Here is a 23,201-nt window from a genome sequence, read left to right on the forward strand (position 1 = left end):
TTTCCATAAAATATCTAAATGTCATCAAAAATAGAATAAAACGTTAATTACAAACAACACAAATTATTTATGAAGATATCTAATTTCATTATAGTAGGCTATCATGCAGCATATTCCTCTCTTCCAAGAGTCCTCTACAACAGGATGGGTTAGAGTAGTAAAGCAAATGGGAGTGACAGAAATACTGCCTCCTTCAACAATGCATTGGGAAATGACAAGTTTACACTAGACTGAGATCAGCTCTAAAAAATAGCCTCTAGTAAAGGATACCTAAGTCTCTGTCCATACTATCTCTACATTAGCTGACCGAATGCAAACAAATCTTTCCCTCCCTCCCTGCATCCCTCCCCCTCCCGCCATGTGTTTCCTGTCCCCTGAGCAGTGCCATCAAGGGACTCCAAGTGTCCATAAACAGGAAGACTGTCCACAATGGAAACTTGCTGCCAGAACTGCTCATCCTGAAAATAACACAAACAGAGCTACCCTCTGAAGAACTCCCCATGCTATTCCCACTGTGAGGCCTAGCTAGGTCTCAGTCTCTGCCTTTTCCTCTGAATAACTCAGGGTGGTCTAGGCCTAGTCTACTAGTCTGTCCCACTCCCAAAATAGTTCTGAGTTACATTTCTGAGGAAAAGTCGTTTGAAAAGTTTTTTCAGGATGACAGTCATACTATTACTGTATATGCCTCATAGAAAGAGTGAATTGTATTATTACTGTTTGATTGTGTGTAGGCTATGTCAAACATTTTCATTCTGTACATGAAACATATTAATGTGTATGATTCTGGTGTTTTGGATGTTACTTAGGTGATGAGAAAAAAAGTAAGGGAGAGAATTGGTATTCACCCAGGTAGGTAACAGTTGCCACAAAATAAAAAAACTAACTGTGAATGGAAATTCAATTACCTTTCTCCAGTTTGCACAAGCAGTAACTGTACATAGTCCACTAATCTGATTTGTAATTATTATTGTTATTTCTTGTTCACCAACAACTAGTGCCAACTGCACAATTACTGTAGGTAGTGTACTACTTACTGCATGCTTGATGCACAGTACACTGAAGCAATGACTGTTAGCCATTCTGATTTTGCTTAGGAAGGGAGACAGTCGACTTTCAAACTGCTCAAACGACAAACATCAGTCGAAAGACAAAAGTCACTGCAGAAGGTAAGATAATTCCATAGTGTAGAAGACATTTCTCATGGAAACTGGCAGTGGGCTTATTTCAACAGTGGCAGAAAGCCACATTGCAATGCCAAGACATTTACTGTTAAGTCCATCAGACATTTGTGTCTCTTTCTACATCAGGTCCTGCCGGGAAATAGGCTACATGGCATGGATCTGTATTGCTGAGTGTTAAAAATGGCAGAAACAGATATGTCTGTTTTCATGGTTTGTGTGTATGTGTGTGTGTGTATGCACGCGTGTGTGCGTGTGTGAGCCTATAGTGCTCAAACTAAAAAACGAGTAGAGCAGAGTACTGGCAACCAGCCATTGTCCATCAAATACTACCCAGTAAAATAGAACACCATTTCCCATTTTTCCCAGCTTGAGAATAGCTCCCAATTTAGGCAAAGATAGTTGCCTGGCTACCCAGACTCCTTGCTCAGGCCAAATGCTACGCCATGCCCACAGATGTTAGTTTATTTTCTGCAACGAGGGGATTTGATTATCTGGCCAACGTTACCCCGATGGGAGGAGTTTCCACTGGGGAAAAGTGATTGCATTAGTTTTGGAACCAGGCTGCCTCCCGGGTGTAAGGCAGGTGCACCATTCAAAGCCCACGGCGAAGTCGACTCTAGCCTAGGCTAGGTTAAGCACATGGAGTAATGAGTAGGAATCTGTGTTTTCACATGCAAAAATTATTGCTTTTGATAAAAACGCTTTATCTGCCTTCCCATTGAAAACTAGTTGGAAAATTCAAACATATATTTTCTGGAAAATATATGTTATATGTTTCTGGACGATGCACCATGCTGCCTTGTTGACAACATGACCGAGCGGCGCTGATTTCTGTTCGATTTGAGAAGGGTGCTCCGCTTTTGCCCGTTCACGTCACAGGCCATAGACCAGTGCACCACGGCTCAGGTTAATAGAACTCCCTCAGTGAGTCTGGATCTGAATACCTCCCGACGATTTCTAGAATGCAAACACATTCTAACTGTTTTGATTTGTCCCAGAAACTGATGGGTTGGGCCAGAGCCAGAACACAAGTGGGTAAAGCGGCATTTCGAAAATGTGCCATTGGCTTTGATATTCTTGATTGGTTAGAGATTATCCAATCGCTGATGACTTTGCTTTGTACATCACCCCTTATTTTGACATCACTACAAACAACTTCAACGATGGCAGTCTCAGACTGAAGTATGTAGCGAACATCGAGCAGCGGAAGATTTCAGTTTGAGTCGTCAGGCAACAAAGATAGTACTCACCATGTCAGGGCTTCTTGGGATTAAAGTACCGGTACTTGAAGTACTTCTCTCATGATCTCATTCAAATGCCCTTGTATGGTCATCACATATCTGGGAATGCCAAGTTTCCCTCTCCTACGCGGTGAGCCCCCTATTTCCACTCCTCCCAACTCAGAATTCTCCCCAGCTATGGCCATTGGCCCCTACTGTCATGCATGATTTACTAGAAACCGAACAAGAGATCCTCCCAGATACAAGACTAGATATATTCAATGTATTCAAAAGCCATTGTGACACATTGAGTATCATATGAAGGACCTACGTGGCCATTCGCCCCACACTTTTCAAACCTTTCAGGTCGACTAGAGGAAAGAATAGATGTACATTTTCCCTCTCCAACAACTTTTCCTCTCCATCGTGGTGACTCAAACATCCCACTCATCCCAACTCTATTGTAAATGCTCCCCATCTGTGACTCTTGGCCCCCTCTGTCATGTATGGTTTCCTTCCAAACAAAGTCGGAGCCCTTTCGATATGGAGAAGCTGACTGAAAAACACTATATAGAATGGTGACCGAGGTCCTGTATCAGCAGATTACGCTGAGATGTGGTGCTACACACTGCTAAATGAGAACCCACTTGTAGACCCTGACCCATGTAGAGTAGACATGCAGTAAAGCTCAGACAAATACTTCCCCCTCAGCCTAGACATCTGAGAGAGAGAGAGAGAGAGAGAGAGAGAGAGAGAGAGAGAGAGAGAGAGAGAGAGAGAGAGAGAGAGAGAGAGAGAGAGAGAGAGAGAGAGAGAGAGAGAGAGAGAGAGAGAGAGAGAGAGAGGAATGCTTCCTAATGAATCATAAGGATTAAAAGACCCAGTCAAGTCTCATTCAATGTTAACATCTCACTGTTTAGGTTGTTCAGTCTATACAGTATGTCTATACATGGAGACAATAACCTTTAAATAGGCAAGATAAGTCATGAAAGTTACATAATGATTTCAATGGGGTAATTTCCTTGACTTTCAAAACACACTTTTCATTCAGCCCTCTGTATCAGGACCATTAAACATTTAAACATTTAAAAGGTTTGACAACCATTAAAAAGTATTGTGATTGATCTACACTTTCTAAACCTCTTTTGCAAATCCTAGCTGTATGTGCAGTAGCAGAAGACTATTAAGCCCCTAAGTGAAATGTTTTTTTCCAAGTAAATTATAACGGATTCTCTTTGACTTGATTATGTTGCCTGATAACTAACTTTTTTACGACCCACGAACAGATAGACAGAAGAGACAGAATAACATTCAGAGGCATTCATTGAGTAATGACCAAATTTGAGTAATTTGCTCTCATAATTAAGGTAACACTTCATCCAAAGTACTTCAACAGATGTGTGGTCCCGTTTACATTTAGAACAGGTCGGCCTGCGGTACATGCAGAGAGTTTTTGTAATACTGTTATTACGGAACATGCAGAGAGAGATTTCTTGAATTAGTTTGGTTAAATATTATCCAGAACAAATCCAGGTTTCTGAATTAATATTGTAAGCCAGTTGATGCTATTAGTAATTAGCCTCTTGGAATGCTGATTTGCTTTGTAACGGAACATATTTATTTTGTGAGTATAAACCATAGGCTACAGTGATCAGTAGTCATATACTTCAGTTCATGGCATAAAATTGGATATTAAACCATGTTCAAATCATATTCACTCATGTATAAGAACCTCAGGTAGCCTAATTGATTAAGTAAATCATGCATACAGTAGCCTATCAATCAAACATGAAGCAACACATCAAGGTTGTTGTTGTACTTTAATTTGATATAATATCACATAAGCTAGCTATGTAGTGTAAAAATTCCTTAGCTTACTTGAGACTACTCAAGAAAGTGTATATACTGTATTCATCAGTGGTAAACATCTGTGTTGGTGAAAAAAGCAAGTGAAAAACAGAAAGGGAATCCCACCATCTAGTGGTGATTATAAACAGCTATACAAGAGAGCAACTGAATATGTTGGTCATATGGGGCATTAGCATTCCCACAACACTGTTTACTTAAATGACTGGTTAAATGACATGCTATGGGTGAATGGCATGCAGTAAAGTAGTACGATACTCCTCAAGGTTCTTATTGTCATGTTCAAGACAACTCGAAACTCGGAAACCCAGAAATGTCCGACATGGAAACTCGTTGTAGAAAGATGAGCTCCGAGTTTCCCATTTGGATAAGATCAGAATCGACCAATAGAAAAATAACATGTGTACATTTTAACTCGGAGGTTCCGAGTTTCCAAGTTGTCTTGAAAGCACCATACAGTGCCTTCAGAAAGTATTCAGACCGCTTGACTTTTTCTACATTTTGTTAGGTTACAGCATTATTCTAAAATTGATTAAATTGTTTTTTTCCCTCATCAATCTACACACAATAATTTTTACTAATTTATAAAAAACAGAAATAATAAATTTACATAAATATTCAGACCCTTTAATCAGTACTTTGTTGAAGCACCTTTGGCAGCAATTACAGCCTAGAGTCTTCTTGGGTATGACGCTACAAGCTTGGCACACCTGTATTTGGGGAGTTTCTCCCATTCTTCTCTGCAGATCCTCTCAAGCTCTGTCAGGTTGGGGAGCGTTGCTGCACAGCTATTTTCAGGTCTCTCCAGAGATGTTCGATTGAGTTCAAGTCCGGGCTCTGGCTGGGCCACTCAAGGACATTCAGAGACATGTCCTGAAGCCACTGCTGCGTTGCCTTGGCTTAGGGTCGATGTCCTGTTGGAAGGTGAATCTTCGCCCCAGTCTGAGGTCCTGAGCGCTCTGGAGCAGGTTTTCATCAAGGATCTCTCTGTACTTTGCTCCGTTCATCTTTCCCTCGATCCTGACTAGTCTCCCAGTCCCTGCAGCTGAAAACCACCCCCACAGCATGGTGCTGCCACCACCATGCTTCACTGTAGGGATGGTGCCAGGTTTCCTCCAGACGTGACATTTGGCATTCAGGCCAAAGAGTTGAATCTTGGTTTCATCAGACCAGAGAATCTTGTTTCTCACGGTCTGAGAGTCTTTAGGTGCCTTTTGGCAAACTCCAAGTGGGCTGTCATGTGCCTTTTACTGAAAAGTGGCTTCTGTATGGCCACTCTACCATAAAGGCCTGATGGGTGGAGTGCTGCAGAGATGGTTGTCCTTCTGGAAGGTTCTCCCATCTCCACAGAGGAACTCTAGAGCTCTGTCAGAGTGACTATCGGGTTCTTAGTCACCTCCCTGACCAAGGCCCTTCTCCCCCGATTGCTCAGTTTGGCCGGGCGGCCAGCTCTATGAAGAGTCTTGGTGGTTCCAAAGTTCTTCCATTTAAGAATGATGGAGGCCACTGTGTTCTTGGGGACTGTCAATGCTGCAGAAATTTTTTGGTACCCTTCTGCAGATCTGTGCCTCAACACAATCCTGTCTCGGAGCTCTACGGACAATTCCTTCCTTCCTCATGGCTTGGTTTTTGCTCTGACAAGCACTGCCAATTGTGGGACCTTACACAAACAGGTGTGTGCCTTTCCAAATCATGTCCAATCAATTAAATTTATAACAGGTGGACTCCAATCAAATTGTAGAAATATCACAAGGATGATCAATGGAAACAGGATGCACCTGAGCTCAATTTCGAGTCTCATAGCAAAGGGTCTGAATACTTATGTAAAGAAGTTCTTTCTGTTCTTTTTTATAATTTTTTTCTAACATTTCTACAAAACTGTTTTCGCTTTGTCATTATTGGGTATTGGGTGTAGATTGCTGAGGATTATTTATTTATTTTAAATCCATTTTAGAATAAGTCTGTATGGTAACAAAATGTGTAAAAAGTCAAGGGGTCTGAATACTTTCCGAAGGCACTTTATATCCACTTAAAGCAATCTGTTTCGTCACACAATACCATCGATACACACGCACATTACTGATGTTTGAGGAAGAGCTACCGACGCATGTAAAGTTGGGGTATATAAAATACGCCGTGAGAGCATTTGTGCACAAGCCACTGCAATGCCAGATTGTACAAAATGTGGACATGTGTCAAGTGTGTGCAGGCTGAAAATGTTTGTTGCTGAATAAAATGTTTGTTGAAGAGTCGGAGGGTGTAGGATGCTGCAATTGTGGTGGGAATCATGTTCCTGAGTCCCCGGGGTGCCCTGTCAGGGTGAAGGGGGTTGGAGGTGGCGAGGATCAGGGATGTCCAGCAGGTCTCCTATGCGGAGGCAGTGGAAATAGTTGAAGGAGGAAATGGAGATGAGGAGGAGGACATGGCAGTGGATGTCCCGCCCCGCAGCTTTCTGAGAAAGTTGTTCATCATAGATCCTGAAACACTGATGGTTAAGAAAGTGGATTTTGTTGCTTTTATTGAGAAGGTGATGAATTGTACTGGCCAAACTACCAAGAAATCGAAGAAACTGTATATCATACATTGTGAATGCGGCTAAAAGGTTTTTGGATCTCCAGGACTTCACGGCAGAGACATTGTTGGGAATATTATCTGAAGATGTTTCCTCCTCTTAGGCCCCAGAGCCTGTGTAGGGATCTGAGTTGGAATTGAATAAGACTGAGACTATTTTGTTAGATTTTCTTTGTTGTTGATTTTTGGAATATTATGAGTATGTTTTTAATCCTTCTCCCTTTTCCCCTTTTACATTTTTTTATTGGCTTCACAGTTTTCACCCCACCCAGTAGGTGGCGGCAATACACCAAAACAAGATGTAGTCCGCCATAAAACCACACAGAAGAAGACAAAGTACGCACAAAGATGGTGGATAAATGAAGATAGGGCACTCAGGCCAGTTACCATTGAAAGAAATTGTCAGATCCGGTCTACTTAACTGGGTGTGTCTCCCATAGACACCAATGCAATTGCAGATGGGTCTGGTCTACTTACTTCATTGACTTTCATTGATCCAGAAAAAAATGGGGTGTCTCGCTTCCTCTTCCGTCTCTGGTACACAGACAGGACACACCCTTTTCACGCCACTTCGATACAGCTACGACCGGAAGTGATTTTCTCTAACCCTAACCCTTTTCCTAACCTTAACCTCAGTCTCCTAACCTGCTACGTTAATTCTCCTAACCTGCTACGTTAATTCTCCTAAACCTGATACGAAAAAGTCACTTCCGGTCGTAGCTGTATCGAAGTGAGGTGAAAAGAGTGTTTCTCGTAGACAGACACACAGTTTTGGCTAAAGGCAGTGGAACATGGAGAAGAAGAAGATGGCGGAGGCTGATGTTTAAAAAATAAACTGATGGCGTGTCGAGTGTAGATGAGCGTGAGAAGGAATGGATTACCGTGGCGAACAATAAGGGAGATAAGAGAAATAAAGTGGTCGTGGAATCGAGTAAAGCCAAGCCTTGCTCTGACTCTTTTTTAGTTGGAGTGAAGGTTTTGGACCGATGGCGTTATCTGGGAGATCCGTTTGACATCTCGATTAATATCATAGATGCATTGGATAAGGTTGCGTCAGGTTGTTGAGGATAACAAGAAGTGGGCTTTGTGTGTGTGTGTGTGTGTGTGTGTGTTCGAGGAGCAGAAGGAGAACACACACACCTTTGCAATGGAAAAATATATTGGATTGGAATGTGTCATGTGTGGATCTGCATAGCAGGACACGTTGACTGACCATTTGTGCCCAAACCCATGCATTGTGATACATTTCAACTATTTGGACATGTGTCAAGTGTATTTAGATGGGAGGAGTATCGTATGCCAGTTGAGGGAAAATTCTGCAATTGTGGTGACGAGCATTCACACCTGTTAGGGTGAAGGAGACCGAATTGGCAAGAGTAAAGGCTGTCCAGCGTGTTTCCTATCTGGAGGCGTTGAGAAAAGTGGAAGAAGGGAGTAACGTTGAAGAAACCATGGTAGTTGGATTAGAGAAACCCCGCCAACAGGATCCTGACATGTTCCATGTTAAAAAGGTGGACTTTGTATCGTTTATTGCATTGGTTATAAACTGCTCAGAGGAAATCTGAGAAAGTAGGCATTGTTGTGAGTGCGGCTGAATGTTTTTTGGGACTCAGGGATTTTACAGCAGAGGCATTACAAGCACAGGCGGTTGGTGGCACCTTAATTAGGGAGGACAGGGTCGTGGTAATGGCTGGAGCGGAATAAGTGGAATGGTATCAAAGACATCAAACACGTGTTGGATGCCATTCCATTTGCTCCGTTCTGACCATTATTATGAGCCGTCCTCCCCTCAGCAGCCTTCTGTGATTACAAGGAATCCTGTTGACGAATGTGCCGTCCTCACAGGCCCCTGAGCCTGTGTAGGGATGTGATTTGGACTATGACTGAAGGAGTGGGATGGGTTTTTGGATTCATTTATTTTTATATTGTATGTGATGTTGGATTCCCACAATGGATTTTTGTTTTCTCGTTCACTACCCGTACAGTAGGTGGCGGCATGCACCTTTAACATTTGTTTGCGGACCGCCATAATACCAGAGAAGAAGAAGAAGAAGAAGAAAAAAGAAGAAGAAGAAGAAGAAGAAGAAGAAGAAGAAGAAGAAGAAGAAGAAGAAGAAGAAGAAGAAGAAGAAGAAGAAGAAGAAGAAGAAGAAGGCTGTAGTAGTGCCGATACGGAAACCAAGGAAAGACCCTACTAGTCCTTCAAGCTTTAGGCTGATAGCGTTGACATCTCATGTATGTAAACTTATGGAAAGGATGATAACGGAAAGGCTGACTTACTTTCTGGAGAGTAGAGGACTAATGTCACCAGATCAAAGTGGGTTCAGAAAATGCAGGGGAACAATGGATCCTGTACTGTGCCTTGAGTTAGTCATATGGAAGGCACAGGCAAATAAGGAGGTGGTGGTAGCCGTTTTCTTCAATGTAGTGAAGGCCTATGATATAATGTGGAAGGAAGGCCTACTTATCAAGCTGGATATAATGGGGGTTGGAGGAAGGGTTTTTAACTGGATAAAGGATTTTATTTTTGGGCAATACAAGTGAGGGTGGGGAGCTCTATGTCAGAAAGCTATGAGGTAGATAACGGTATCCCCCAGGGAAGTGTCATTAGTCCTTTGTTTTTCTCTTTGTTTTTCTCCATTATGATTGACGATGTATTCTCCCAGCTGAGATCTGAAATTGGGAGGTAATTGTTTGCGGATGATGGGGCACTGTGGAAGAGAGGGAGAAATATTATCCATACAGCCAGGAGAGTTCAAGAAGCAATCAGTGAAGCTAAGCAGTGGTCCCTCAGGTGGGGCTTCAAGTTTTGAGTTGAGAAAACACAGACTGTGTTTTTTTCTAGAATGAAGGTTGGGGAGGAAATATACTTGAAGTTGTATGGAAGGAATCTGGATAGGGTGGGAGTGTCTAGGTTCCTGGGGATCTGGTTAGATACTCAAATGGCATGGGTGGAGCATATTAACAGAGTAGTTGTCAAAGCAAAGAAAATATTGAATGTGATGCGTTGCCTGTCAGGAACGGAGTAGGTGACAGATAGAATGGCGTTGAAAATGCGATATATAGCGCTGTTAAGGTCATCACTGGATTATGGAAGTGTAGCATATGGATCAGCAGCTCAGACATCTTTAAAAAAGCTAGATGTAATCCAGGCCCAAGCCTTAAGAATATGTTGTGGAGCACTCAGGACCTCCCTGGTGGCAGCGATGCAGGGAGAGTTGGGAGAGATGCCATTAAAGTTGAGAAAACAACAGCGAACCATGACATATTGGGTAAATCTACAAAAGACATAAGGTTACACATCTTACAGAAAAGGTGCTCCTAGAGTGCTGGGAACATGAACGGAATCTGAATACAAGTTTTGGGTGGATAGGAAATGGCATGACGAGAGAGATGGGGTTGTTTGGGAGGGAGTTTAGCCCCTCTGTGGTTATTCCTGCTATCCCACCTTGGTTGCTCCGTCAGCCAGGGATTGATCTAGGGTTGCCTGAGAGGGTAAGAGCTGTGAGGAAGGAGTAGATTCAGTTGTAAGGGAACATTTAAGAACACAATACTATGCTTTCTTGAATATATTCACAGATGGATCTTAGGACCCTAAAAGGTGCAGCTTTTAGTGTTCCTGAGTTTAATGTGGCAGTGACAAAAAGCGCAATAGATCATTTATCTGTTTACACAATGGAGTTGATGGCCATACTCTTGGCTGCAGAGTGGGTGTAGGAGGTGAGGCCAGACAGGGTAGTCATCTGTTCTCACTCCTGTGCAGCACTGATGAGCTGAAATTCATTTGTGTCTTGGAGCAGTAAGGATGTATTGTATGAGGTTTTGCAGTGCTTGTATAGAGTGAGATAGATGGGGGCATTTGTGATGTTCCTTTGGATACCAGCTCATGGAGGAGCAGAGGGGAATGAGGAGGTGGATGTTATCGCCAAGCAGGCTCTTAAACATCCTAATGTTGAGATGGAATTGTCAATTAGTAATCAGAAGCCAAGGGGTTGATAAAAACAGTGATTAAAAACAAATGGCAAGAGTTGTGGAACAGGGAGGGAAAGTGAAGACACCTGTATAAGATTCAGGAAAAGGTGAGGGCAGGGAGGTCCTCAGGCCGAGAGAGAAGGGAGGAAAGTGTAATCACAAGGCTGAGACTGGGACACACAAGGCTCAATAGTACATTGAAATTGGTGGGGAATCATCCGACTGGAAGGTAAAAAGAATTGTCAGGAGGAGATGGAGACAGTGGAACACGTTCTATTTCAGTGCCAGAAATATGGGAGGGAAAGGGAGCGATTGTTTCTAGATTTGAGGAGTAATGGGGTTGAAGAGCCAAGATTAAGTTAACTGCTGGGGAAATCTTCAGGGGATGTAGTATTTAATTATGTATTTCGTTTCCTTAGGGAGACGAGAATATTGGGTCTGATTTAGACCGTCCCTGTCTCTGTCCACACTCCAGTCCAGTTGTTGGCGGTAATGCACCTTAAAGTTGGTTGCCAACTGCCATACAAAATCCACAGAAGGAGAAGAAGAAGAAGAAGACGACGTCGACGAAGAAGAAGAAGAAGAAGAAGAAGAACTAGAACTGACTAAGAGGAACTGACTAAGAGGTGCGAAATGGAGGGAGGAAGAGAGATCTGACTTTAGAAGACAAGTAGAGACTGTAGAAACTAATTATTATTTTTTTTGTTATAAGAAGAAGCTTAGGTAATGGTACCTCCCACATCAGGGTACAACTATCAAACATCAGATTAATTCATTGCCTAACAGTTGCTTTCAAAACAGGTTTATGCTAAATATTTTCGGTGAAAAAAAGCCACAAAGGAATAGGCCTAGTCAAATTCAAATATAGCTAGCTTGTATTAACTTGAGCAACATTTTTCTTTAAAATATGGAAAGGCTGCGTTATGATTAGCCTATGTAAAAGCCATTCCGTTCGCATCATGGGTATGTGAAAAACAAGGTAAGTCGACAGCGTCACTAGCTAAAGCAAACCAGTCATAAAACAGGTTTGTTTACATTGTCTCCTGCATGAACATATGCGGATGTCATTCTAGGAATGTTGCCTAAATATTTCGGACAGCCAGTTTTACGCGTTTTCTTCAGTTGCGTTTGCCTTTTAGTCTAGATAAAATTTCAGCCTAGGTGTAAAGCAGTTATCCTTATAACGACCAACTCCTATTGTAGGCCTACACAGCCTGCGTTTCGATGTGGAGTCATTTTTCCAAAATATGTCGGGCAACCAGTTTTACGGGTGTTGTCTTTGACACAGCCTGGGTTTCGACATCACGGGGGATATTTATATCTCGGGATATGGTGTTCCCCTTGAAAATCACTTGCCCTTACTCGCACTTCTGCAGCGCACGATGAAGGCACTGTTATAGGGCGTCATTGCAAGTGCAAGTGCTGTTATTCCAACATGTCGTACCTCTACGCGGGGGAATATAATTGCTTAGAAACTACGACAGTGACTTGAGGGTAAGTACAGTATGCTTCTGTCAATAGTGTGCAATGTGCTTGCCTTGTATCAATTGTCTGCCTGTCAATTGACCTATCAGTATCACACTTCAATGATGTTACTCTCTTATGAACTGCTGTTAATACAGTATCTACCCTCATAACCTACTACTACAGTATACTGTACTCAGTGACTACTGTAGAGATAATGTTTTATTGTACAGTAGTTATTCATGCTCTAGTTTTGAAAAAGTATGCTATGTCTACTTTTTCTTAAAAAATATCAGCTGTTTAGATTTCTGTCTGGCAACAATTTAAGCTATTCCACAATATCCAATAATTCCTCAGTCATTGGCTATTTCAGACAGATTCACTAGTGATCAGCAACTGCCTGACCGGACACTTGAGGAGAGTTTGGCGAGGTTCCCCATGTTTCCTTTCATTCGTGGAGGAGGGTTGGGGTTTAGGGCTGTGGGGACATGTAGGGGGATCTGCTTGTGTCCCTGTATTTAGTTACAGACCATCAGCGATTTTGACACAAAGTCAGATGCGGTCAAAGAGTTGTTTACTTGCCAGAAGTATGATTGGTCGGCCCACACCTGTTAGCTGAAGGTGAGGTTTGGTTTATTCAAACGATTTTCTTAAGGGCACTAGGAATGTTTCTCACAATTTTGAGGAAACAACACACTTCTACATGGACATGTTATTCTTAGTAGGGAGTTGAGAACATAATTTGAGTTGTTAATACAGAAACACTTCAAGTAATTTTGAGGAATGCAGTTTGCCATACAGTTTCACTTCCTCCTAAAATGCCTCTCACCAAATAAATCCTTGCATGAAATATGGCCGCTCCAGCTTTAGTTATGACAGGTGAACAAAAGGTCAGGGTCATCCACTACACCCCTTCACCAAAGGATCTGATGACCACATGAGTGATAGTGTGACTGGCCTATTTGTAAAGCAGTGGGGGGGCACATGAGATGTGGCTTTGGCTGACCCATGGACTGATCATGACCTTAACGCGATAATGGAACTAAATCAACAAATACTATGCAGTAATAGGCAAATACTAAACTGTTGCAAGGCAGCCAGTGGTAAATACATGGGTCCTGGTCTGAGGTCAGATACTGCAGAAGCAGGTGATGACATACAGTCAGGTCCAACATTATTGGTACCCTTGATAAAGATGAGTAAAAAATACTGTATAAAATAACTCATTCAAATACTGAGCTATATTGTATGCTCAAATTGTTAAAGAAAATAATATTTTATACTAATACAATTGCTCAATGAAATAATAGATTTTGTTTAACAAGTAATACAAATAATTCTAAAAAAGATTGGTGTCAACATTATTGGCACTCCATGTTTTCAATACTCCGGCACCCTCCCCTTGCGAGGATAACGGCACTGAGGCTTTTTCTAAAATGTTTTATGAGATTGGAGAACACATTGGGAGGGATCTTAGACCATTCCTCCATACATAATCTTTCCAGATACTTGATATCCTTTGGTCTGCGCTTATGGACTGCCCTCTTAAATTCAAACCACAGGTTTTCAATGGGGTTCAAGTCCGGAGACTGAGATGGCCATTGCAAAATGTTGAAATGGTAAAATGTCCTGGTACTTGGAAGAGTTCATGATGCTGATGACCTTTATCAAGGGCCCCAGGACCAGTGAAAGCAATACAGCCCCATAACATCAAAGATCCACCACCATATTTTACAGTAGGTGTGAGATTATTTTCTGCATATGCATCCTTCTTTCGACGCCAAACTCACTGCTGGTGTGCGTGGCAAAAGAGCTCTATTTTCATGTCACCTGACCATAGCACCAGTGCCAATGCCGTTTAGCAAACTCCAGGCGTTTACATTTGTTGGTTGCTCTCAATAAAGGCTTTTTTTCTGGCAACCCTTCCAAAGAGCTTATTGGCATGGAAGTGGCGTCTAATTGTAGATTTGGGGATTTGGGTGACACGAAGATGTGACCAAGTTCTGTAATTCTCCAACTTTGGCCCTTTGGATTTTTCTTTGCCTCTTGAACCATCTTCCTCACTGTGCGTGGGGACAAGATCCACTTGTATTTTGCCATAACAGAATGGTTTAATCATAATGAAAGAGAAACACACGCACACTGTGCTGCCAGTCACAGTGTAGGGCGCAGGGTGCAACTGAAATTTTGCGGGCGAGAGAGGATGAAGGAAGCTTGCCTTGAAGCACTGGGTATCTTGTTATGCTAGCTAACGAGCTTGTGTGTGTTCAGAGCAGCACTATAATGAATTAAAACACATATTTTTGTAATTAATAAATCCAATGTGATACGTGATAACTATAGTAACCTTAACTAGCATTGAAAAGTTTTCATTTTTCTGAATCATGCTTGTAACGTCCTCAGTAGGCTGCAGTAACCTATGCTTCAGCGGGGAGGTGCAGGTAGCCTACGCACGCCACTGGCAAAGATTTCCAGCTGGCAAACTCACCACAGATGCCGGAATACATTTCTGAGTGACAGAGTGAGGGCTTTGCATAGGCGCTTTGTTGCCCAGAACATAAAATAACATTATTAACTGGTTATTTTCCGGTTTTAGTTTCTGTTCCCTGAACCGGTTCCAACCTTTGATTTCCACACTATGAGTTTGGAATAATACAGCAAAATTGTGAAACTGATAATACGCTTTTAGTGTTTGAATAGAGTGCCTGAAATGTCAGCCTCTTTTGGTGGGATGGTGGTTTGGCCTGCCTGGTGACAGGCGGTAAATTAGTTAATAGACCAATAAGACAGAGTTTCAAACCTCTCTGCCAATAACAGCTAGTTTAGAATTTCCCCTCCCCACTCAGACCACTCCCAGACAGTCCTAGCAATTTTTGGTGTATTTTTAATTAAAAACAATCACAGTAAGGTACTTAATTGTTACCCAGAAATAATTTTATATAGAAAAAAATGGCTGCATTGGACCTTTTTTAAAGCTGAGATTAACTTAAAAAAGCAGAAAATTAATGCAGATTTTATTTTGTTTGATTTTATTTATAAGAATCTTTAGGGGTGCCAATTATTGACACCTATCATTTTGAGAGAGAAAAACTATTACAAAATCTCTTTCTCTGAGCAATTGTATTAGTATAAAATATAAATTGATGTAGGCAAAAGTCTGACTTACTGTACTATATGTTTGTATATCTCACGCTCCTATTTGTGTCTCTACTATGCCCTCATACTCCCCTGTGTATGTTTTTTCTATCTCTCTCAGTAACGAGTGATCATGGAGAGCTTCTCTCCGCTGGTCCTGGCCATTACTGCCACCAGCTTTGTGACGTTCCAGTGTCTGTTCCACTTTGTCAGCCCCTGGATCTCTGCTCGGTTCTTTCCTGGGTACCAACGTCTTAGCCCCAGACACACCATAGAGTGGAACTCCAGGTACAGCATCTGATCAGGAGACTGAGAAGTGATATGATTATTCAATCAAAGCTCCTATCAGAAGACATATTGTATTATAATTTTCCCAGTTAAAGCATATTTCTGAGCGTAGACACTTTCAAATATCGTTGTTGAGAATTGTCCATTGCGTGGAATCCCACTGCTGCCTCCAAATGTTTAGTTTAAGGAAGTATGCTTTTATGAGTATTTGTGTCTGTTTTTTGTGTTATTTTTCTAGAACTGTGTCTACATTACACGCCTTGATAGTGGGGCTTTTTTGTCTCTACATATTACTACATGATGATGCAGTCAATGATGACCCTGTCTGGTAAGAATCTCCCTGATTACTAAGTGCTAAGTGTGCAATCCTTGGTAGAATAGTCATATTTGGTATATTTGACACCATGCTTTCTTATCATATTTCCTATAATTTCAACATGTGCTTTCTGCCATCTTGCCAATAGGGGAGATCCGTCACTGGTGAAAATAAATGTGGCCATAACCTGTGGCTACCTCCTATCAGGTGGGTCTCCACTTCAGTCATGTCTAACCCTTGTATTACTTTGCATATTTCCATGGATTATGTTGACCCATACAGTGAGCTATCTCCCTTGTCTGTCTTGCAGATATGCTGCTCATATGTTACTATTGGCGGGCGATAGGGGACACGTTTTTTGTAATCCACCACCTGGCAGCACTGTATGCTTACTACTATGTACTGGTGAGTTCCCTACTGATCCAGAGCAGAATGTGCAGGCAAGATGGGGAAGGGACATGGGCCAAGGGTGAACACCCATGTAGTTTGATGGGATGGGTTAGAATGGATAACAAAGGTCTGGTCAGTGATGAAATAGTTGGGTTCCACTTTACAGTCAGTATCCCTAATATCTTTATATTTGGAACCCTTTGCTTGACAGTGTTGTTGTTACTGTGTAATTGACCTATAAGTACATTGCTACAAGTGTTGTTATTACTGAGTTTTAATCATTGCAAAATGTGTTTTACTGTACTTACGAGAGTATTACCCAGAAATAGAACACTGTAAAGTGTTTCCCTCCCCTCTTTTTGGAAGGTACAGTGTAAGTAAGCGCATACAGTTGAAGTCGGAAGTTTACATACAACTTAGCCAAATACATTTAAACTCAGTTTTTCACAATTCCTGACATTTTATCCTAGTAAAAATGTCCTGTCTTAGGTCAGTTAGGATCACCACTTTATTTTAAGAATGTGAAATGTCAGGATAATGGTAGAGATTTATTTAAGCTTTTATTTATTTCATCACATTCCCAGTGGGTCAGACGTTTACATACACTCAATTAGTATTTGGTAGCATTGCCTTTTAAATTGTTTAACTTGGGTCAAATGTTTCAGGTAGCCTTCCACAAGCTTCCCACAATAAGTAGGCCTCCTTGCTCGCACACGCTTTTTCAGTTCTGCCCACAAATGTTCTATAGGATTGAGGTCAGGGCTTTGTGATGGCCACTCCAATACCTTGACTTTGTTGTCCTTAAGCCATTTTGTCACAACTTTGGAAGTATGCTTGGGGTCATTGGCCATTTGGAAGACCCATTTGCGACCAAGCTTTAACTTCCTGACTGATGTCTTGAGATGTTGCTTCAATATATCCACATAATTTTCCTTCCTCACAATGCCATCTATTTTGTGAAGTGCACCAGTCCCTCCTGCAGCAAAGCACCCCCACAGCATGATGCTGCCACCCCTTGCTTCACGGTTGGGATGGTGTTCTTCGGCTTGCAAGTTACCCCCTTTTTCCTGCAAACATAACGATGGTCATTATGGCCAAACAGTTCTATTTTTGTTTCATCAGACCAGAGGACATTTCTCCAAAAAGTACAATCTTTGTCCCCATGTGCAGTTGCTAACCATAGTCTGGCTTTTTTACGGAGGTTTTGGAGCAGTGGCTGCTTCCTTGCTGAGCGGCCTTTCAGGTTATGTCGATATAGGACTGTTCACTCTTGGTCCTGTCCTGTGTAGGTGTTCTGGGCCATCAGGTTCAGTGGCTGCTAAGACTGACGATGATGATGACAATGGGGACCATTTTTTGCATGGATTGTGATGACGGGTTTCCAGGACACATATTCAGCCTAGTCCTGGACTAGAAAACATGCTCAATGGGGAATTGCCATTGAAAGTGCTTTTTAGTCCCAGACTAGGCTTAATCTGTGTCCAGGAAACCGTCCTGTAGATTTTCTGTCCATACTGCATGAAGCTTTCCCTTAATTCACTCAGTCTGTAATGATGGTGATTGGTGCATGCTGCCTTTTTTGCTTGTTTAGACCTTTTAACTCTACAACCCTATACAACTACACAAAGAAAGGGACCTCCTCTCCTATACAGTAATCCCTCGTTTATCGCGGGGGTTACGTTCCGAAAATGACCCGCGATAAGTGAAATCCGCGAAATAGAAAACTTTTTTTTTTTTACAATTAGCAACTATTACATGTATACAAATACAGTGACTCACGTGTAGGCCGTTCCGTCGACATTATGGGTTTAGAAGATGTTCGAAATTACAAGATAATTTGGCCAACTTAATGTAAATTTGCCAAGCTGTTTTATGTACGTACACATAACTGCACGAGACGACAAAATGATAGCACAATTCGTAGCATGTTTTGATACAAGAAGCGGGAGTGAGTTTTTAGCGAATCAGAATGCAGAGCACAATGCACCAAAAAAAAAAAAAAAATGCATTATGAAAATCCGCGAAATAGCGAATCCGCGATAAGTGAACCGCGAAGTGGCGAGGGATCACTGTATTTCCAAATCACCACTGACTTATTTTGGTAAACTGTACTGGCTAATTCCCGGTCCCTTTTTTGGGTAATGTTAGAATGGATTGTAAAGTAAAGGTTATGAAAATGATCATTACATTAACTTATCCGTCATCCACATTGGTAGTCCATACATCTTTTATTTTCTCTAGAATGTTTGTTCACTTTTTCAATGTTGGGATGTTTTTTTCATTTTATTGTGCCAGTTTTCACTAGTTGCACTTCTGTTTTGTTTAGGTATGTATTTTTTTTCTATGTCTCTCCTCCACTAACATGTGTGATCAATGAACCTAGTCTCGTGTCTCTAACATGCTAACTATACAGTACATGCAAAAAATGTCCTAAACAAAGAACAGGCCTGTGTCAATTGGTTAGGTACAGAAGGGGCCCTTCCTATCTTGTCTGTAGTGGATTCTGTTGTGGTACATTGAGCACATGTTGCCTAGTAACAGTATGGACTTACCAGTACATAGAGGTATGAGCATGCACTGCTGGAATGTTCACCACCACATTTTGAAAATGTCTGTGACCCAAGTTAATTAACTGTGTCATAACCCCAGTAAGTGCACCTCGATTTTTCCTTTTTAGAGATCGTACGGTAAGTTTACGATCATGATTTATCCTGAACTCATATTATTGAGAGTACTTCTCTTGCCATTATTTTCTTTGCACTTTGTTTTGTCTCTTTCTCTTTTAGAGCATAGGAATGTTGCCTTATTTTGCTAACTTCCGTCTGGTCGCAGAGCTTTCGACTCCTTGTGTGAATCAGCGGTAGGTAACTTCTATGCCAAATAGACTCATGAACGTGTGCAAACTTGCACACACACACAACGTTAACTGGGAAGTAGAGGGAACCTTTTAAAGTAACCATTTACTGCCCTGAATGTATTTGCAGAGGGGCTTTTGTCGTTGGTCGTTTAACCATTTCAGAAACAGTATTGACCGTTAATGTTTAACTACTTATAGTAAGTCAGACCAGACACACCCAGCTAAAAGCTTGTATCTGACAGCATTATTAGAGACCCATGTTTCATACTTAAATACATTTTGAGTCACATACATTTCCAATTGTATATTATCCTGATTTGAATCCAACAAAGACAAAATACAGATGCACTGTTAAAGAATTGTACTTAAAATCTTTCAAGTGCTGGGTATATATAGTGCCTTCAGAAAGTATTCACACCCTTGACTTTTTCCACATTTTGTTGTTACAGCTTGAATTAAAAATGGATTAATACAACAAATCGCACATCTACACACAATACCCCATAATGACTAAGTGAAAACATGTTTTTAGAAATGTTTGCACATTTATTGAAATTGAAATACAGATCTCATTTACATAAGTATTCACAATAATGTCTAAACATGTTTTCTCTTTGTCGTTATGGGGTATTGTGTGAAGATGGGTGAGGGGGACAAAATCTATTTAATCCATGTTGAATTCAGGCTGTAACACAACAAAATGTGGAGTAAGTCAAGACGTAGTCCAATGACTTTTACGATGTCCCCTCCATGGTGGGGGATTGTAGTGAAGTGTAGGGGTACACAATTTACCTAGGGCTGGTCATGTGATACAAGGGACTCTTTCTGAAGGCACTGTATATGTGTAATGTAGGTGACCTTCTGGAACAATGCCAGTTGATATCCATGACTCCATTACAAAGTGAGTGAATCTTCAACTCTTATCTCACTCTGTCACATCCATAACTGTACTAACTGTATCTATCTTTCAGCTGGTTCTTTGAAGTGCTTGGTTACCCAAAAAGATCATTACCAAATATGGTCAACGGCATTGCCATGACGGCATCCTTCTTCCTGGTGAGGATAGCGGTCATGCCACTGTACTACAGCCGGATGTATGCCGTGTACGGGACGGAACCCTTCTACCGGGTGACTTTTGGTGGCCGCTGTGCCTGGATGGGCCCCAGTTTCTGTCTAGACATTATGAATGTCATGTGGATGCATAAAATGGCCCGCGGCTGCATTGGTGTCCTGCGCTCTCCTGGAAAAGTGAAAGTGGAAAAGATGCAGAATGGGAAAGTGCACTGAGGGATAGAAAAAGGCAATGATGGTATTATTTTATTATATGTCTGCTTCAAATGGTTCATGGACATTTTTGGATCAAATGGTTCATGGACTGGAAATGTCTTGAGAGTCCCTAGTATCTCTTGACCAGCCCTAGGTAAATTGTGTACCACTACACTTATTTGCCCAGAAGACTTACAATTAAACAAGCACGAAAGTCCTCCACCATGATGGGAGGGGACATCGTAAAAGCCATTGGACTACTTCTCCTCTTGGTCATTACAGATAGAGAGTAAGTGAATGGACTGTGTGGCATCATGGATGGAAACAGACAGACAAATACTATTTTCTGCTGGACCCTTTGTTTGTAAATTGTTGATGTCCACCAAAAGGTATTGTGCGTATTGCCAAAATGATATGAACTGACATTGAAGAGAATGGAAAAGGAGCTCACATATTTTTGTAATGTTTATGAAGCTGTAAAGATGGCTCTTGCACAAATATCATGAGATATATGTACAAAAATAACATAATTACTAATTAAATCTGTGTTTTCACCAGCATTAGGATGTAAAAAATGTATATTGATAGACTCCTACTGAAGTCTCTCTGCTCAGGAGCCTGCTCATGTTTGGAACATACAGTAGGCCTAGGAATTATTAGTTGTGCATATATTATCAGGGTAGATTAAGACAAAACACAGCAAACATGCCAGAATGTGTCATTTTATCTCTAGAAGGGACCTTACTGAGTGATGTATGATAACAGCCATAAAAGTGCACTTATGTCTAACCGACACACACAGTACAACTTCACTCAAGCAGCTTCACACAGTTAACAAATGACTGATCATACTTCACTGTCAATGTTGAAACAGAGCTTCATAATGTAATGTGAAAAATGAATGATGGTTTCCTGTTGGATTTCTGGACGAGAATATAATGCTATTTATTGTGACATTTACAGCTATGGTAATTTTAATATTTCATTTAAAAAATGAATTCTAATAATGTAGTCTTCTTTGAGTGAGTGATTTATGAACTAAATGTCCATACCTGCTTTAAAAGTCTTCAGACCGTTGTCAGAAGACAACACTTGGATATGCTGCTCTCTTGTGGAGACAAAGCAGGACTGCAAACATTGTATTTCCATTTTATCAAGACGAGACATACTCAAAGAGAGGGTACATTTTACATTTTAGTCATTTAGCAGACGCTCTTATCCAGAGCGACTTACAGTTGGTGAGTGCATACTTTTTTTTTTTCATACTACAGTGGGCAAGGAGCATTGAGCAATATTCATAAACAAATAATTGACGTTAAGACCTTGGTTTGGTGTAATTTGGTAATCACATTGTTTTGTCTAAAAGTTCGATACTTATGGCTACTTTGCCCACCAGTATTACCTCTGGCTGTTATAAAAACGTGCAATTATGCATGTGTGTATTTTTTATTTAAGTTGAATAACATTAAATACTTCGATTCACTCACAAAACATTTTTTAAAATATCAGAGGGGCGGGACCTCTGGCTTTCTCATCCAATGTGGTTTGAGAAGGAGGCAAGGAGAGAGGACGCGAGGAGAATGCAATTGAGGTTCTCCCTATATGAGCCCATTTCTTTTGAAACCGGATGCGGGTTTTCAGTCGGAGTCGGAAATGACATCTTTTGAAATCAAATCAATTTGTATTTGCCACATGCACCGAATACAACAGGTGCAGACCTTACAGTGAAATTATTACTTACAAGCCCTTAACCAACAATTCTGTTTTAAGAAAATAAAAAATGTTAAGTAAAGAATAGATAAGTAAAAAATAAAAATAGCAAATATTAAAGAGTAGCAGTAAAATAAAATAACAGTAGGGAGGCTATATATAGGGGGTACCGGTACAGAGTCAATGTGCGGGGGCACCGGTTAGTCGAGGTAATTGAGGTAATATGTACATGTGGGTAGAGTTAAAGTGACTATGCATAGATAATAAACAGAGTAGCGGGACAATGCAAATAGTCCAGGTAGCCATGATTAGCTGTTCAGGAGTCTTATGGCTTGGGGGTAGAAGCTGTTAAGAAGCCTTTTGGACCAAGACTTGGCGCTCCGGTACCGCTTGCTGTGCGGTAGCAGAGAGAACAGTCTATGAGAACAGTCTTTTTTTCCTGTAGTCCACAATAATCTCCTTTGTCTTGATCATGTTGAGGGAGAGGTTGTTATCCAGGTCTCTGACCTCCCTATAGGCTGTCTCGTTGTTGTCTGTGATCAGGCCTACCACTGTTGTGTCGTCGGCAAACTTAATGATGGTGTTGGTGTCGTGCCTGGCCATGCAGTCATGGGTGAACAGGGAGTACAGGAGGGGACTGAGCACGCACCCCTGAGAGGCCCCCGTGTTGAGGATCAGCGTGGCAGATGTGTTGTTACCTACCCTTACCACCTGGGGGCGGCCCGTCAGGAAGTCCAGGATCCAGTTGCAGAGGGAGGTGTTTAGTCCCAGGGTCCTTTGCTTAGTGATGAGCTTTGAGGGCACTATGGTGTTGAACACTGAGCTGTAGTCAATGAATAGCATTCTCACGTAGGTGTTCCTCTTGTCCAGGTGGAAAAGGGCAGTGTGGAGTGCAATATAGATTGCATCATCTGTGGATCTGTTGGGGTGGTATGCAAATTGGAGTGGGTCTAGGGTTTCTGGGA

General features: G+C 41.5%; 1 protein-coding gene across 4 annotated transcripts; it reads left to right on the forward strand.

Moving 5' to 3' along the window:
• The first annotated feature begins 11,357 nt into the window (after window positions 1–11,357).
• Window positions 11,358–22,013, forward strand: LOC311150646 (TLC domain-containing protein 4-B-like). Of its 4 annotated transcripts, none has more exons than XM_084188141.1 (7): window positions 11,358–11,533; window positions 15,531–15,697; window positions 15,936–16,025; window positions 16,162–16,220; window positions 16,324–16,418; window positions 19,190–19,263; window positions 20,232–22,013. In XM_084188141.1, exons 2-7 carry the CDS (start codon window positions 15,543–15,545, stop codon window positions 20,545–20,547), a joined length of 789 nt encoding a protein of 262 aa, XP_084044267.1. In that variant the 5' UTR covers window positions 11,358–11,533; window positions 15,531–15,542; the 3' UTR covers window positions 20,548–22,013. The 4 variants fall into 4 exon arrangements, with proteins under 4 accessions (XP_084044267.1, XP_084044265.1, XP_084044264.1 ...); XM_084188139.1 differs by having other exon boundaries at window positions 11,361–11,436; XM_084188138.1 differs by having other exon boundaries at window positions 11,400–12,304; window positions 20,232–22,007.
• The last annotated feature ends 1,188 nt before the right edge of the window (window positions 22,014–23,201 follow it).

The sequence above is a fragment of the Coregonus lavaretus genome (assembly GCF_964263955.1).
Source record: "Coregonus lavaretus genome assembly, chromosome: 23".
Taxonomy (NCBI): Eukaryota; Metazoa; Chordata; class Actinopteri; order Salmoniformes; family Salmonidae; genus Coregonus; species Coregonus lavaretus.